The following is a 19,009-nucleotide window of genomic DNA, read 5'->3' on the forward strand; positions in this document are numbered from 1 at the left end:
TATTTCCCTTTCTATAAGATCTTGTTTTTCTTCTGATAATGCCATACAACAAAACTAACTACCTTTAATTCCAATATTTTTGTATACTTCTAAAATAATAAATTATGAGAACTATACCATTTGTATAGGCTATTTTCAAAGCTCAGGCTATTTTTTCACAAATCAATACATCTTTACCTAAATACCTATAAAAGAACCTTCTACTTACAACTCTGCTTTCCATTCCTCCATAAGTATTCCACCTTTTGATTGGTGTACCTTTTCTTGCATGTTGTTTATGCCAATTGAGTTCCGTCTCCCGCCTAGCAATATCTGCTTGTAACAGCAGGTTGTTAGCTTCCTGTAGCAACAATTGACGTTTCATTGACACTATCTCTTTGTTTCTTTCAAGTTGACTCAAACGAAGGTTTGTTAGCTAAAGGTAAAAAAAAACATCTTTTACAGGCTGTAAAATGAAATCAGGATACTAACACGATTGCATCAAAGAATTTCATCTTAGGAATTTATTTAACTAAAACAAACAAAATTTGATGTGAAGTGAAATATATTGTATTTCTTATAAAAATTGTTAAGGGGCATGAATTAATCTTAAGAAATATTATACTTTTTGTGAGATTTTCTATTTTTATACTGTTGAAAAAAATAGTGCCTAGAAAAAAAATATTCCCCATTCCCGTGCAAAAGATAAATGATTGTTATGTAATTTGATGTTCTTTTAATGTAATGATGCACTAATAACATTCTCTCTTTGCTGCAAGTAATTTAAGCAAAGAAGACTGTCCAAATGAAAAAGTGCTATTTCTGGCTTATATTATATAATACCATTATCAAATTAGCGTACTACCAATTGAAATTGAAAAGCCCTTATTCATATATAGATTTTTGTGGTCTGCTTAGGTGTTATTCATTAATGTACTGTAAAGTAGTTGAAGAAAATATAAATTATTGGTGCCGATTTCACTGATACAAAGATTTATTGATTGATTGTTGTTGGCTTAACACCGAAACTGATGATATAATCATAAAGTTGACTTATATTACAGAATCAATATGGTCAATGTTTATTTTTGCAGTAGGAAATTGATAGTACAGATATAATTTGATGTAAGAGAATTTTATTATTACTTCTCCCTTACATATATGAGGCATGTGAACACATTGATTGATTGACTGTTGGTCTTTAACACCAGTTTCAGATCTCTTGGCAATGGGATAGAGGACAGTTTTATTTGTGGGGAAGGCAGAGAGAACTTAGATATTTCACAGGATAACTAGCAATCTTATTCAATTAGGATTGGAGTCTTACACATCTTGCTATGAGAGGGATTTCAACTCTCAACCTCGGGTGTTGACAGGCTAATGATCACTGTTGATAAAGTGTATACAGCCAGCATTATGATACAAAAGATGTGAGACAATGTAATAACTATACAGATTTTGGTTTGAAGTTTTGAAAACTACAGTAAACAATTTTCATTTCAGAATCCTAATTAAGATAGAGCCCTTATTTAAATGTAGCCCCAAAATACCAAAAAAATCAGAAATCATTGCTGACAAAGATAAGAAAATTCATAGTAATTTGCTATTGATTAAACAAACAAAAACAATTTTGTATACTTCAAGTTTTTGCCATTATATGCACTAAAAAATCTTGCTATTAATGAGAATTTTATTCGGTTACTTCAGACATTTGCATCATAAAATGAAAACTCCCTTTATACTTTTCATTCAATTAACTTGATTATAGCACCAGTTCATATGGAACATTTGCTATCACAAGATTTTCATTTGACTATTGCATGTAAAAATAGTCCATTATGAAATAATTACTTTATATGTGGAAAAGAACATTTCATGCCAAAACATAGTTACCGTCAACATCAACCAATCAATGGCTTGTTAATTCAATTTTGATTTCGATATATTTTTTAACAATGCTATCAGTATTGTTTACATTCTATAATCAAAACTCAATAATTTCTATGCAATGCTGAAATGATTATTGAAGGTTGTTTTGATTTAATTATGACATTTCACCCCCTTTTGTTGACAATCTTTTGAAATTGGAGAAAAATCAATGATAATGTTATACATATAAAATATTTGTAATCATGAAATAAACTCTTTTATGAGAAGTTATTTATTAAAAGTGAATTATCTATAAAAATAATGTGATTACTCTTTTGAAGTGATAGTAAAATTCTCCTATAACTGTTAAATAAAGAAACTTTCAGAAAATGAAGACTAGAGCTGTGAAGAACTCTCATACTATAAGTATATTTAAAATATAAATAACTTATATAAATTAATGTAATATGATTGCCTATGAGAGAACCAACCAAGAGCCAACAAAGGCCAAGGATGTAAACATCTACAGGACATTCTATGTCCTTCAACAATGATTAAAGCCTGGTACTGTATAAGCTATAAAAGGCCTGGAATGACAAAATTTTAAACTATTTAAAAAAAAATTAGCCAACAGCCTGATTTAACTAAAAACAATCAAAGAAAACCAAACAAAAAATGTGTGATGAACTAGATATCATTGAGATGGGAGCCATCTCTGTGGGCCCCGCTGTATAATGTGCATTAAATTTTTTTATCTTGACCATAGGACATGGGTTTGTCAACTGAAATCAAAGTTTCTGACCTTGACCTTTGACCTAGGAAGTTGTAAATAAATTATGACACAACCTTTGGTGTTGGTTTATAAACATGTCAAGTATAAACTTTGAAATGATAATGGTTCTCAAGATATAGAGCGGACACGATCTTTACCATAGGACATGGGGTTGTCAACTGAAACCAAAGTTTTTGACCTTGACCTTTGACCTAGGAAGTTGTACATAAATTATGACACACCCTCTGGTGTTGGTTTATATACATTTCAGGTATAAACTTTAAAATGATAACGGTTCTCAAGATATAGAGCGGACACAATCTTTACCATAGGACATGGGGTTGTCAACTGAAACCAAAGTTTTTGACCTTGAACTTTGCCCTAGGCAGTCGTTCATAAATTATGACACACCCTCTGGTGTTGGTTCATATACATGTCAAGTATAAACTTTGAAATCATAATGGTTCTCAAGATATAGAGCGGACACGATCTTCACCACAGGACACAGGGTTGTCAACTGAAACCAAAGTTTTTTTACCTTGACCTTTGACCTAGGAAGTTGTACATACATCATGACACACCCTCTGGTGGTGGTTAATACACATGTAAAGTATAAAGTATGAAATCATAATGGTTCTCTAGATATGGAGCGGACACAAAGTTAAAAGTGTTACGGACGGACGGACGGATGGACGGACGGACAGACTGATCACTATAGGGCGACCCGCCTTTGGCGGGGCCCTAATTTTTGTGTAAGTTCATTCAAAATAATAAAATAATCAAGGTATAAACAATCAAAGAATAAGGTCTGACTGATTCCAAAATTGCTCTCACAAAACAACTCACCAGTGTCAAGCTGATAACAAAGTGTGAAGTCAACCTGTTCAGCAATACTTTCATTGAGAAGGGGGAAGTTTGAAGTAACTATATTCAGCAATACTTGAGAAGGGGGAGGGGGAAGACAAAAGTATTTTTTGGATGGACAGTCACAGACCAACAGTGGATTTTCCCACCACACCTACAAAAGCAATACCAACCTGAACCTGTAACTGCATGGCTTGGCTGTACAACTTTTCAAAAGTATAAAGTGCTGATGATTTCTGTGTTAATTCCTCTGTAAATAGATAATTCAGAGTCAATAAAGCCTAAAAATAACTTACAAATTGATAGAATACAGTATTTTAGTGATAGTCTGAAATATTCAAATAAATTTAAAAAAAATCATTGTTTGATCTCTTGTGACCAAGCCAAAATAAAAAGAGAGATTTTGTAGTAAATGTTAATGTCTTTTTTAAAACAACCTTAAAAGCCTTATGGAGGTAATATTCTTGTTTCCCCAATGTTGTTTTCAATTTGTTGTATGCAACTCTGATGAATTGAATTCATTAAACCAACTTTGAACAGCATGAAGAGCTCATTCAAAGGCACTTCTTCCATATGCTTTCATCTGTGTAAATACAGGTTTTTAGATAATAACATATGGAAATTGTACTACATGCAATAGGAGATAAACATTTTGATGATTAGATTCTATTAGTTTGGGAAAATATATCCTCTTTTTAAGTCTAATAAAGCATTTCTTAATTTGAGAACAAAAATTCCTCAAACCTGTTTGTGAAGCTTTATACAACATCAATCTCATTTTTTCTAAAAGTTCTACCAAACGTGTCGTAACTTTCTCTTCTCCTTCTATACTCTGCCATTTACACATCTGAAGAAAAAATTACATTGAGAAATTAAGAATATACAACTTTTTAAGCCAACATTTACTTTGTTTTCTGTTGTTTGTTTTGTTCCGTCCTTTTTCATGTCAGCCTTTGGTCAATATAGCAGATACTTATTTCATAATGCTTTTCATTTTCAGCTTAAATTTTTTTCAGCTTAAAACCAAATTAAAACTGTATCAACCAAAAAATTGCCATATGTCTAAAGTATGCTTTTTCAAAGAGATATTAATTTAGGTAAATAAATGCTGTATGTTTAATAATAAAAGTGACAAGGCAAATAAACACACACTTTTCATTGAAAATAATGTGTACCGATATATGCTTTTTCAACTAAATGTTCATTTTTTTCATTTCGTTAAGTCAGAGTAATTCAGGCCTTTAAAGTGTGTTCTTTTATGTCTTATTGTTACACCACTGTCTGAGCTGAGAGAGAAGGTTGGTGCCAGATAAAATTATCATACCCACTGCATTTGTTTGCACCTGTCCGAAGTCAGGGCCTTTATGTTCAGTTGTTGTCATTTGTTGATGTGGTTCATAAGTGTTTCCTGTTTTTAATCTAGATTTTTCAATTGGTATTCCTGTTGGAATGGTTTTACACAGGTCATTTTTGGGGCCCTTTATAGCTAATTGTTCGATGTGAGCCAAGGCTCTGTTTTAAAGACTGTACTTTGACATATAATGGTTTACTTTTAAAAAATTGTGACTTGGATGGAGAGTTTTCTCATTGGCACTCAAACCAAAGCTTCTTATATCTCTTTATAATTCCAGTTAGTTTTGCCTTAACGTTTTAGTATACATAAGTTTGACCTTTGTGAAAATTTTGCATCTAAATATAACTGGACTTACAGCAGCACTTTCCATTTTTTGAGCCAGGTTGTCACCAAAACTCTGCAACTCATGGATTTTAGATTCAAGCTCTGCAAGTTTGCTACTCATTTCTTGTGTTAATTTTGGCACCTGGGCAGATGTTCCACCTGCAAGAATTTCTTTCTTATATTGGTCTGTAGGAAGACACACATTCAAAGAAACTATTAGTAAATTAGTAGTGTGTTATAAAAGATAGATGCTCAAATGAAAAAAATATCTATGATTAGACGAGATAAATAAAAAATATATGCATGTGTTAAAATTGTGCAAAGTAAAAACTTGGTAAGTTGTGTTAGTATTTAAAAGAATAAATAATGAAAAGCAAGCAAATAAAAAGATATAATTTCTATCATCAATAATAAATAGTTCACATTCAATTGTTGCAATAAATAAGATAAACTGTTGCTGGCTGGTATGTAGTGTTGATAGTAAAATGCAAATGTTGAAATAAAAGCAGTATTACATTAACATGCAAACTATGCATAACCTTCAGAGTCAAAGAACCATGACTTCAAGGTGCAGCCTCAAATAATTTCTGTGAATACACCAGTGCTATAGCAACTGTATAACAATATTAAACTGACCAAATCACAAACTTTAACATGTAAACAATGCAAAAGTTTCAAAGTCAATGAACAAGTGGACATGGCCCTATAATCTCCATGGAAATGAATGTGTTAATGCTAATACAGCTGCTTACCAAACATTACAAAACTATTTTGGTTCTCTTTTACTGTGGATTCATTTTTATTCCTTGGATACCAATTTTATTCCTTGGATACCAATTTTATTCCTTGGATACCAATTTTTATTCCTTGGATACCAATTTTATTTCTTGGATACCAATTTTATTCCTTGGATACCAATTTTCATGGATTTCGGGGATACAGGTGAACAAATGACAAATTTTTCTATATGCTTATATGCAGATTTTGGCTAAACCATGAAGTTAAACATCCACAAACATCCAAGTTTTCCCTAATCCAGGAAAATTGATACCCACGGAAATGAATGAATGGACTATATTACAAACTTAAAATTTAAAATAGTATTTAAGTCAATATACCATGACCAAAATGCAGGGTGAAATAATCTCTACAGAAATGACCTGTGATAATACTATTACAACTGCATATAAAATACTATTGACCTATCATTAGTTGTAATAAAAAACTAACAAATGGTTGACCACTCCGTAGGAAATAGCATGCCAAAGTCTAGTCTCTGCAACTTTGTGCACTTAGTCTAAAATGCTTCAACTTTTTCTTTAACATTTGTAGACTAGTTTTCAGGTGTTAAATGTGTCAGTTCCACAGAATGACTAACCTATTTCTTTGGAATGTTGAACTCTAGCACTATTAACTTTTTCATTGAGATCTTGGACTTCCTCTTGCAGAGCTTCATATTCTAGTTCTTTGGCATGGAGTTCTTCTACTAATGACACATTGGCTGCCTCCAAACTTTAAATAATACAAGTTATTCTTATATTAAAACATGATCACTAAAACTTTCACTAGGATTTTGGCTGCTTGTTTTTCAAATTGCATAATTTTAAAATAATAATTTACGATTGATGGTTTGTTGGTGAAACTCCACTCTGAGCACGCTTGGCTATATCATAGAGGTTAGTTTTTTTAATGATGATGGAAGCCAAGTAATACCAAAAAGAACCACTGACCTACTTATCATTATTTTTTGTACAATGGATAAAGGTCTAAGATAATAGACTTTATATATATGGTCATTTCAGATGTATGGATGACTCTTTGACAAGAAAAGTTTGTTCTTTTATGTATTCATCAAGAAATTTGAGTGCTGTGTAGCCATTTAAAATCAGTGATTTGATCTGTGATAGCTCAAATTGAAACTCAGGCTATAAATTTTCACATTTCACATTCTGAGAGCAATGTGTAATACATATATTAAATAGCCAACTTTGTGAATTATTTTTGTGGTTTAATTTTTGGTCTCACACAAATGTCCCTATTTTTTTTTTATAAATTCCACATAGGGATACAATTTATGTTAAGGGGTTATTTCACACTGGGTTGATAAACAGCAATTGTTACCTTTTGATATTGTTTTCTGTCATACTCTCCATAGTAATGGATGTATTATCATCAAAACTAGCATCTGATGACCTTGCACCAGGTGAGGTCTCCTCTGGGGAATCTAAACAAGGCTGTAAGGTCAAAGGTGGTGGTTTTTGACCTTTGACCTTCTTAGGTTCATTCCATGCCAGTTCATCATCACTGTCCTTTTGTCCAGAATAGTCTGCTTGCTGTAAATGATCTGCATGTCGAAGCTGTGATTCATAATATGTTGCCATAGAAACTGAAGAAATCCCTTTACGCATTTCCCATTCATGTAATTTTCTGGCAAAGTCAGTAGTCACTTTGTATTCTGCAAGGGGAGCTAAAATTGGGCTTTTGACCTTGGCATCCATATCAGGTTGACTCAAACGACCTTTCATTTTTTCAATTCTTGCCTCCCTTTCCAACGCTCTCAATCGTTCTTTTTCAATTTTCATTTTTTCTTTTTCTAATTTTTGTTGTTCTATTTCCACACGTCTCATTTCTCTTCCTCTCATTTTGCCAAGTTTTTCTCGATCTTTCTCAATTTTGGACTTTCTGGATTTTTGGCGATCTTCTTTTTTTATCAGTCTTCCTCCGCTATCTTTACGATCAAGTGTTGGACTGGTACCATCCTTCCTATACTTCCGCCTTTCCCATTCTTCCATTTTACGGGAAAAACTATCTGTCAACTTTTTTTGCATGTCATCTACATTGATTGATTGTAATGAGATCTCTAATGGAGTTGAGGTCCCATCAGGTGACACGTCACGTGACACTGGGAGATCAGTTTCCGATTTTTCTTCTAGAAACAATTTCTTGGATGAGGTGGCTACAATACAAAGATATCATACTTTGAAATACTACATGACGTGGTTATAGAAATTTATTTTACCGCAATGAAATTGTAAATTAAGCAGTTTTAATCAATAAAGATTACCCAGTACTATTTGATTATTTCACTTCACAAAGTATCAAACAACAAATCTTACGTAACAAGAGTTTGGCAAAAACGAATTTGTAAGGGAATCAACCACAGCAAACATTAATTCAATGACCATTTATCTTCAATGTGCCTTCAAGCTAATCAGCTATTTCCCACGCTCCAAAGAGGAAAGCTGTCACTTCAGAACAATACAATAATGACAACTTAGAGTGCATTTGTTTCTAACCCGAAATTTTCTCATCGATGACTATCGTTTAGTAAACGTTAAGCTGCTAGAAACAAATACATCGTTTAATAAACTTTATCAACCCCACATAGTCAGACAAAAATAGATTACACTCACGCACTGTAAACAAACAGGTAAAAGTGCGGGAAATAAATAACCAGGACTTTGCGAAAACAACATGTGCTCGTAATTATTTAAACGACAGATGCAGAAACAAATTTATCATTTACACGTCTCAACGATAAACAATCAACGACTATGCGACTATTTTGCACGTACATCGTTTATGTGAACGATGTAAAACGTTGACCAAAAAGTGTAAGAAACAAATGGATTAAACGACTACGCGCGTAGTCGTTTTCATCGTTTAGGTTAGAAACAAATGCGCTCTTAATAATCTTTCTAAATATGCTATGATAAATTAAACAAGTGTTTAAATGTAAATGAAAGTAAAAATATATATGTTTTATCATTTTTTGGTTAAAACCTCTCAATGATAGCACTTAAGCACCCTGTATTGCCCAAACAAAAATAATACTCCCAACTAATAAGAATAAACTTTAAGAAGCTGGTCCAGAATATCTCCATGAAAATGAGACATGGTAATGCTTTTACAACTGCATACTAAATGTCATTCATTTGAAATTAGTAACAAATATTTGATGCACAGCCCCTGCAATGGCATTCATAAGTCTTCAGTTTTAACTCTGTCAAAATGAGACAAAAATATGTTGACACATCAGAATGATAAAGATCGGTATACAATCCAAACAGGTTTTACAAAATGACAAAAGTTTTCTTTTTTTGAATGTGCACTTATAGAATGTGATAATCTTCTCATCTGCCTGCATTTATATAAATATCAGAAAATATCATATAGTTATCCAAATAATTATGTCACATTCAATAACCTACATGTATAAGTATGCATTTTATATTGTACATTTCATACATATTTACATTTAATGCTTTTGGATCTTTCCCAATCATCCATCTTCTTTTGAAATTCGGGAGAAACGGGTCCAAAACTATCAGATGAAAACACTCCATCACTAACATCACTGGAATCTGCTGAAAAAAATAAGTTTTAACCAAGTTTAATTTTTGTTTTACAAAAATATGAATGAGTATACAATTTACATCTGAAACTGTAAGGAGGTCACAATGACCCTTTATCTCTGAGCTTTTTTGTATAAAAGCCAAAATGTATTCTTCATTCTGACATAATTTTCTGCAACAAAAACCAATATGTACCAGTATTTAGACATTTCATTCAATCATATAGAACATACAATATTCACTCTTGTTTCAAGATATATATATAAAATTTCATACAATTCAATGGAGATCTATTTGGCACCAACATTCATTCTACTAAAAGCCTGCAAGATCAGTACTTGTGTCCAAATAATAAATACAGATATAGATATACCGTAAATTAATCCTGCAGGAAATCAAATTCTAATTTACTAAGTCCTGCTACAACTAAAAGATGTGTAGTAAAAATACACTGAATAATTTGAGCTACATGTATAATGAAGATTATTGGTCACAATGATCAGGTGTAATATTTTTGCATAAAAGGAATATAAACGCTGCAGCCAAAATGGGCTATGCTTTAGTGCTTATCTAAAGTGTGTCCCTAAAAAGGTCTACTATATGCTATTTGCATTTTGGTTTGCAACTATTTACTGGTAGCTTATAACTTTCAATTATCCAACAGTCCTAAATTACCAGTAGTCAACTGTCTGTTTGACCTTTTTAATATATGCTTCCATCCTTTTACCTTACTGTTTTTTTCTTTTCTTTTCAAGCTTAGTCCATTCTCCTATGTTTGTGAACATCATAATTATCTTTAAATTTCAGTTTCATATTCAAACAAATTATACATTCACTAGTAACTAAACTTATAGCTGACTATGAGTTATGAGGTTTGCTCATTGTTGAAGCCTGTACAGTGACCTATAGTTGTTATCTTCTATATCATTTGGTCTCTGGTGGAGAGTTGAGAGTGTCTTTGCCACATCTTCTTATTTTTCGATTAAACTGCTCAAATTCTATTTTTAATTGTGTACCTTTCAAGACTGCTGATGGTGATCGTTTAGTCTTTAAATCTTCCCATTGTTGCATTTTCTTTGAGAATTCATCAGACATGCCACCTAAATTAAGATGAATGGACATTAAATAACATAGTTTTATTATGTGGGTTTTTTAACAAATGCATTTGACAGACAAGTTAGTAAGGAACCATAGTTACTTAAGAGAATTATTTCCCCCAAATGATTGCAAATATTGATCAATTCCTTTTCTCTAATCTAGTTAATAGCACTGCTTTCATCAGTTAATCGTTTACCAAAATATTTTTTCTATAAGATTTCAATTCATACTCTAGTGAAGAAATTTAACTGTGTTGTCACTAACATAATGAGGGCTAACTTTGGGGGAAATCAAATTTTATTTCGTGAAAATCAAATTAAAGCTGGTATCTACCAGATGTAATAAGGAAAATTAAATTTATTTTAATTTGGCATAGTAAGAAAAAGGTTGCAATAAGTACAATATGCTGGCTAAAATTCTACTGTCAGTAAATATAACAATCTTATAATTTGTACATGTTATATAATATAAAGATTTGATCATATATATTTGATCACTGCATAGAGTATGGTACAGTATTTCGCTACTTTAAAGAGTTGAATATTTTCACTCTTTAAAAAATGCTTCTGAGCATTTCAAATATTCAAAGAAATACCATATCATACTGAATACAAAGTTGGAATCACTTTCTCTAATGATTTTAAACACTATGCTAGGTTTTATTATCGTCACATACAATAACATATAGATATAAATGAGCAAATTAAGGGGAAGGCTAAAAAAAATCATGAATAACAATAAATGCATGTTGTAATTTAATTTTGACCTATAAAGAACTGATAATAACCATTAAACATGTTGATTGTACAAAAAATTTTTTACAACAAGTATGAGAGTAATATTCTGGCTAAAAATTTGAGAAAATTTTCTATAGTTTACATAGTTAGAACCAGATGCTCCCCAGGGCGCAGCTTTATACGACCGCAGAGGTCGAACCCTGAACAGTTGGGGCAAGTATGCTTGATGTACAGCTCTGAATTTGGATTGTGATTAAATAGTTGACACAACATAGGTTTCTGACATAGAATGAATGTGGTCTAAGAACTTAAACTTAAAAACTTAAATTTTTTTAAATTGGACATTTACCTATTATGGTCCAATATCCAAAATCTAAATACATGGTTAGATTCAGCATATATTAGAACCCCAAGAATTCAATTTTTGCTGAAATCAAATAATGTTCAATTTTAGACCCTTTAGACCTTAATGTGGACCAATTTGATAACCGGGCCCAAATATTAAAAATCTAAGTACATGGTTAGATTCAGAATATTAAAGAACCCCATATATTCAATTTTTGTTGAAATCAAACAAAGTTTAATTTTGGACCCCGAATTGGACCAACTCGAAAACTGGGCCCATAATCAAAAATCTAAGTACCTGTTTAGATTTAGCATATCAAAGAACCCCAAGAATTCAATTTTTGTTAAAATCAAACTAAGTTTAATTTTGGACCCTTTGGACCTTAATGTAGACCAATTTGAAAACAGGTCCAAAAATTAAGAATTTAAATACATGGTTAGATTTGGCATATCAAAGAACCCCAATACCGTAATTCATTTTTGATGACATCAAACAAAGTTTAATTTTGGACCCTTTTGGCCCCTTATTCCTAAACTGTTGGGACCAAAACTCCCAAAATCAATCCCAACCTTCCTTTTATGGTCATAAACCTTGTGTTTAAATTTCATAGATTTCTATTTACTTATACTAAAGGTATAGTGCGAAAACCAAATGTCTTTGGACAACGACGACGACGCCAATATCATACCAACATACGACCAAAACAATTTCAATTTTTGCAGTCGTATTAAAACATAATTCATCAGAAAATATTTCCACCTATACAAAAAAGTCATCTTCTCACAGCTCTTATCAGCCAAACAAATTTTTAATAAATAAATAGAAATGGGACACACTCAGATAATGCCCCAGCTAGCACATAACGTTATATATAATAGGGACATAACTCGAGAACAGTAAAAGTGACACGACCAAAATTTTAAACTTGATCTGAGTTTTGTGGTAATAAGCACCCTCATGAAAAAAAGGTGTCTGAATTCTGTCTGACAAGTATTCTTAATTTTTCTTAATTTTTTCTGAATTATGTCTGAATGGCTAAAATAATGTACATTTACGCAAATGTCTGAATTTTTACTGGATTTCGGACTTTTAAGGAACAATTCAGAATTTTCATATGAACATTCAGACAAAAATCAGAATAGCATTCAGACAAAAATCAGAATTATGTAAGAATGAATTAAGGCAATATTCAGAATGAATTCAGAAAAATCTGAATTTAATCAGAAAGATTAAGAAATAATCAGACACATTCAGATGGATTCAGACAGATTCAGAAGGATTCAGATATATATTCAGAAAACATTCAGAATGTGGATATCCATACAAAACTTTGTAACTTATACAACAGATATTCCCCTAAAAACCTAAAAAGAAGTTCTTAAAGTTGAATGAAAATCAATGTGTAAGCACATTGATGATGGTCAAATACCCTTAGCCTCTATTCAATAATAAACAAAATCCAAATTTTCAGGAAGTTTGTAAATTAATAGTTTCAATAACATAAAATTCAAACTTTAAATTTTCAATTTAATTTTATTATCTGATATGGATCTGTGATTCCCTGGTCTTCTTTTTCTGTCTCTCGAGGTCTCCATCTCTCTTGTGACCTGAGTAAATAAAAAAACAAGCTAATAAAAGAACAGAACTTCAATGTCTCTTGTGTTGCATTTTTCTTGTCTGCCCAGGGACAATAACTAAAATTCCACAAATTCTTGTTTGAACTGTTATTAAATCACTATGATATTTCTTCCCGTTTCCCTAAATCCAACCCTTGACATTGACGATGTAAGCCATTGATATACATTTTATAAAAATCCGGCATGAATTGCTATTTTTCTGTATTTAATTAACATTAGAAAAACAAAACATTCTTTGAATGGAACTTTGCCATTAACAAATACACAATTTCCTAGTATCAAGAAAATTTTAATTAATTTTAATTATAAATGGTCATATATCTATGCAATTCTTCAATCCCATATGCAATACATGTATTTTATCAAGTACTTTGGAACCAATTTTTGGGACAAATTCAGTTGACTTTTAAAATCTTTGACCTTGACCTCATAATTAGTTGTTAGGAATCCTTAAGGAATCTATAATCAAATGAATATCATGCTGATTTTTTTTTTTATTTATAGTTTAATGTATAAGTTTTATTGAATATGCAATTAAAGAACCTTAGTGATTTCGCTCACATACCCCACATCCCCACATTTTCATTGGAGAAATAAAATAAGTGCAAGAATAAAAAATTATATCATAAAAAAATAGAATTATAATTTCCTTATATGTCCTTATTATCTACAAAGTTTCATGAAATTCTGTCGTGTGGTTTCAGAGGAGTTGCAATGACAAACTGTTGCAGTAGTACATTGAACCAAATAAGTTCAAAGGGGCGTAACTCCTATAGAAAAAATTGAATCACAATTTCCGGTCAATATGCACAACTACATAGTATTTCCTTATTATTATCCACAAAGTTTCATGAAATTCTGTTATGTGGTTTCAGAGGAGTTGCAATGACATACTGTTGCAGAAGTACATTAAAGCAAATAAATTCAAAGGGGCGTAACTCCTAGAAAAAAAATTGAATCACAATTTCATGATGTATGTCCTTATTATCTACAAAGTTTCATGAAATTCTGTTGTGTGGTTTCAGAGGAGTTACGATGACAAACTGTTGCAGTAGTACTAGTACATTAAAGAAAATTAGTTCAAAGGGGCATAACTCCTAGAAAAAAAATTCATAATTTCCTGTTGATATGCACAACTGCATTATATGTCCTTATTATCTAAAAAGGTTTTATGAAATTCTGTTGTGGGGTTTGAGAGAAGTTGCGATGACAAGAAACGGGACTGATGAACTGACGGATGGACAGACAGATAGACTGAGACAGGTCAAAAACATTATACCCTCTGCAACTTCGTTAGTTGCGTGCGGTATAATTAATGTAGGAATTCATTATTTCAAATATATGTGTCAGCGTCATAAATAAATTTAAGGTATTGGCTTTGCTTGTTGTTAAATTTAAAGGCTGTATGGTGACCATTAGCTATCATTGTTCTCATCTACATTTGTACTGCATTCATATAGTAGATAGTTGTCTCATTGGAAAACATTCCACACTTACAGCTTATTTTTATACTATTAAAACTAAAGCATGTACATACCAGATTCAATTGATTTTGCACCATTTTTCTTTTTAATAGTTCTGTTCAAAAACATGAACATTTAGTCGTAAGTCTCTTTCCCTGACAACTGTGGAACCAATTCTAAAAAGTTAAATTAAAATATTAGTATCAATACTGACACCTATATTTATGAACTCGTATAAAATATTCAACAGTTGTCTTAAAGTGAAATTCAAAAAGAGCCATCAGAAAACACTTATCAAAATTTGATGGGTTGTGGTTTTTTTTAAGAAAGATATTGGAAATATAATCAACTAAAAGTTTTATCAGTGTTGATTTAAAACAAAAAGTGTCTTTCGACCCTTTCACTTAGAACAGAACTTCCCTTACTGTGATTTTAAATAGATTAATGCACAAGTAACATGTGCAACAACGGTAATATATATAAACTGAAGGTAAGAATATCTAAGTGAAGTACATTGTATTTGCCACTGGATGTAAAGCAAAAAAGTAAATATTTGTATATTCTTATAAATTGAAAGGTTGCTGTGTCTCATCTCTGACATTCTCACCTCAAAACAAGTGGTACTTTTCCACATTATCATAAACACAATGATGCAGATCATCTTTCATCTAACTTCAAATGGCCCAGTTCTTAAAAAAGAAGAGAATATTGCTTTTTATTGGTACATTGTATAAAAATTGATTTTGTTATAAGTCAATTAAAACCGTACTAAATATTATTTATAACACATGCACATTTAACTGTTCAATTTAAAAAAAAAAAAAGTAATGGTAGGTACATGCAGGTATTGATTTAATAGCCTACTATATTCTATGTGCCTGTACCAAGTCAGGAGCCTGTAATTGAGTGGTTCTTGTATTTTGCTGTTTGTTATATTTGTTTTTCTTTTAATGTTTTGCATAGTTTGTTAAAATATTGTGTCATAACACCACTTTCCTGTTTGGTGCACTCAAATTTAGTTCAATTCCTCCACATTCTATATGTGCCTGTCCAAAGTCAGAAGCCTGTAGTTGAGAGTAGTTCAGGTTGTTGTTGTTTCGTGTACTGTCAATTATGTCTTGTTTTCGTTCACTGTTTTGTAATAAATTGGACTTTAAATTTTTTGAATTGAATCGTTTCATATTGTAAATGTTCTATTAAGGATTTTCAAGACCAATTATAGCCATTAATACATGATATAGGTTTCATAGGCGGATCCCGGGGAGCCCTAGTTTTTAGTGGCTTTGAACTAGCTGTCCGCAACTTTAAGTACTCTCAGATCAGTACTTAGTATCTTTTTGTTTGGATATACAAGTACCCCAGCCACGTCCACTCTGTTTTTGCTACCGGTAGTTGTATTTTATTTGTATCCATCTGATGAGTTTAGCAACTTTTTAACAGATTTTTATAGTTCATTCTTTTGTGTACTATTACACAACTGTCCCAGGTTTAGGGGGAGGGGAATTCCTGCTATAAATGTGTTTAACCCCACCACATTCTGTACGTATGTGCCTTTCCAGAGTCAGGAGCCTTTAATTCAGTGGTTGTCGTTTGTTGATGCTTAACATATTTGTTTTTCCTTCTTTTTTTTGTACATAAATTCTTTTTTGAATTGTTTTACATTTGTCATTTTGGGGCATTTTATAGTGGTCTATTTGGTACGGGTGTTGCTCATTGTTGAAGGCCATACAGTGACCTAAAGTTGTTAATTTCTATGTCATTTGGTCTCTTGTGGAGAGTTGTCTCATTGCATATCATACCACATTTTCTTATTTGTATACAGCTTATGGCTATTCCTGGCTGACCCAAGAATCTGTCTCGCATGAACTATTGGTATCATAAAACAATCACTTTTCCATAGTGGTGTCATGTTTTGTATTATGACTTCAAAACTTTACGGGGAACCTCTGTGATGTCCACAAATAGTGATAAGGTGTATATTGGTAATTGTAATAAGTTTTGTAAATTCAGAAATTATTTCATGCATTTATTGATTAAGATATTATCATTTCAAAATAAAGTGTGATTTCATAGTGGACTATACAGTATGGGCTTTGCTCATTGTTGAAGGCTGTACAGTTACCTATTAATATTATTGTAATTTCTGTCATTTTTGGTCTCTTTTGAAGAGTTGTTTCATTGGCAATCATACCAGATCTTCTTTTTTTTATACTGTCAGACGTCATAATTATTTCGACTATGTTTACCCTAGTCCCCTAGTCCAAGTAATTATGACGTCTTGAAAGGCTATTATATTTTTTTTCCTTGACAACAAAAAATATAATAGCCTTTCAAGATGTCATAATTATTTGGACTATGTTTACCCATATAATTTATAATTACATGTTCATTGTTGTTTTTAATTTTGCATAGTATATGACTATAAGGAAACGACCATTTGATATATATTCTGTCACAGGAGGAGGCACGATTAATTTTGGAATATTTATTTTGTGATTCCTGATTGTTTTATTTTTTAGTTGTCAATATCCTTTATTTTGTTGTGTAAAGTAATTTTTCATTCTGATATCTTTAAAGGCAAGTCATGTCCAAATAATTACGACGTCTGGCAAGGCTAGTCCAAATAATTATGACGTCTGACAAGGCTATTTTATCTTTTTTTCTGGGACGATGTTAGTCCAAATAATAACGGTATAACATCTGGCAAGACTATTTTAATTTTTCTCTGGGATGCAGTCATAAGAAAGTGTCCCAGAAAAAAATTTAAAAAGCCTTCCCAGATGTCATAATTATTTGGACTAGGACGATGTCATAGGCAGGCATCAGGCCGGGCCAGATGTTATAATTATTTGGATCATCCAAATAATTATAACATCTGGTAAGGCTATTTTATTTTTTTTCTGTGACGCCGTCGTAGGAAGGCATCCCCCCCCCCCCAAGAAAAAAAAAAGCCTTGCCAAACGTCATAATTATCTGGACTAGGACGATGTCATAGGAAGCCCCCCCCCCCCCCCAAAAAAAAATAGCCTTGGCAGACGCAGGACATAGGGAAGGACAAGATTATTCAATTTCCAAATCCCCTGCCCCACCCACAATATTAAATGGCCGTTTCCAAATTAAAAAATTATCATTGAAATGGACACATAGTCATACCCCATGATCGTTATTGGCACTGCTTTTTGTATAGCCTGTTGTCACTTGCAGTTGTTGATATTTGTGTTGTATGTGCGTTTGGATTTACACTGACAGTTTACAAGTTGTAGTCAATTTCCTGGGCAAGTGGAAAACCATCTTCTGAATGGCAGACGTCATTTTTTCCTTTATATCAAGCTGTTATACATACAAAGGTTCTTGTTTATCTTTAAAATATCTGTCCTGCAGCGTTCAAACGTTGTCTGCGTCACACGATCTAGATCTAACATGAAAACCAACTCCGGATGATTTTCCGGATTATAGACGATTACGTTCACCGATTACCATGAAATCGCCCGCCGAGAATAAATATATCGTACAATGAAATTTTTACTTTCTTTCTGAAACTAATAATTAACACACGTGTTATAGTTGTCTCAGCTGTCTCGTATGATTAATTTATGGAGGTTTTCAACCACTATGAATATCCGTCTACTTAAATTTCCAGCGGTATACTGATATGGAATAATAGGGCTCTTCACGGTTAGTTCGGCCATATTGGATAGGGGGCAGATTTTCATAATAGAGGTAAAAATGGTGTGAAAAATACGGGAAAACATCATTAAAACAGAGCTGTTGCTTGGAAACACACATAGGATTTCCCACACTTTCATACCATTTCCACCTCCTTCCAAAAAATCTGCCCCCTATCCAATATGGCCGAACTAACCGTGAAGAGCCCTATTTATAAACGGACGTTATATGCCCCCTTATATACGTTTATAATGTATTTACTGGAACTATTATACTAACTGTTATTGTAATAGTCCTAGGTTTTTACCACAGACGTATTTTTACGTAGCAAGTTAAACAAACGGACAAGAAAAAAGGGATTTTTTAGGGCTGCATTTGTCATAAAAACAATTAACCTACAAACCGACTCGCTGTGAGAAAAACATCACGAACTTTAAATCTGGTTGGGTAAAAAAATAGTTAGTATACTGTCACTGTCCCTGTGAGAACTGGTCGTATTCTTATATACTCCACTTTTTAATAATGGCAAATTTTATCAATGTCAT

The 19,009-nt window shown here is 32.1% G+C and overlaps 1 protein-coding gene and 1 long non-coding RNA gene across 33 annotated transcripts in view; both read right to left on the reverse strand.

Annotated features, from left to right (window-relative positions):
• Positions 1–19,009, reverse strand: part of LOC139488311 (calponin homology domain-containing protein DDB_G0272472-like) — a 110,276-nt gene that overhangs the window by 9,322 nt on the left and 81,945 nt on the right. For 14 of the 32 annotated variants that reach the window (XR_011655984.1, XM_071273815.1, XM_071273813.1 and 11 more), the window contains 8 exons: positions 10,534–10,617; positions 9,419–9,529; positions 7,284–8,118; positions 6,541–6,674; positions 5,194–5,348; positions 4,229–4,331; positions 3,658–3,734; positions 209–415 (listed from right to left, as the gene is read on the reverse strand). Coding sequence is in view for 31 of the 32 variants with exons in the window: in XM_071273815.1 (XP_071129916.1) it covers positions 209–415; positions 3,658–3,734; positions 4,229–4,331; positions 5,194–5,348; positions 6,541–6,674; positions 7,284–8,118; positions 9,419–9,529; positions 10,534–10,617 (1,706 nt within the window). In the remaining variant the exon portion in view is untranslated. The remainder of the gene's footprint in view (positions 1–208; positions 416–3,657; positions 3,735–4,228; positions 4,332–5,193; positions 5,349–6,540; positions 6,675–7,283; positions 8,119–9,418; positions 9,530–10,533; positions 10,618–19,009) is intronic. The other 18 variants (XM_071273825.1, XM_071273828.1, XM_071273838.1 and 15 more) reach the window with 3 other exon arrangements.
• Positions 13,212–18,262, reverse strand: LOC139488307 (uncharacterized). Its single transcript, XR_011655981.1, has 4 exons — positions 17,952–18,262; positions 15,406–15,487; positions 14,873–14,974; positions 13,212–13,305 (listed from the first exon to the last, which is right to left on the reverse strand). It is a non-coding gene; the product is annotated as an uncharacterized lncRNA (long non-coding RNA).

This window comes from Mytilus edulis, chromosome 9 (genome assembly GCF_963676685.1).
Source record: "Mytilus edulis chromosome 9, xbMytEdul2.2, whole genome shotgun sequence".
NCBI classification, from domain to species: Eukaryota; Metazoa; Mollusca; class Bivalvia; order Mytilida; family Mytilidae; genus Mytilus; species Mytilus edulis.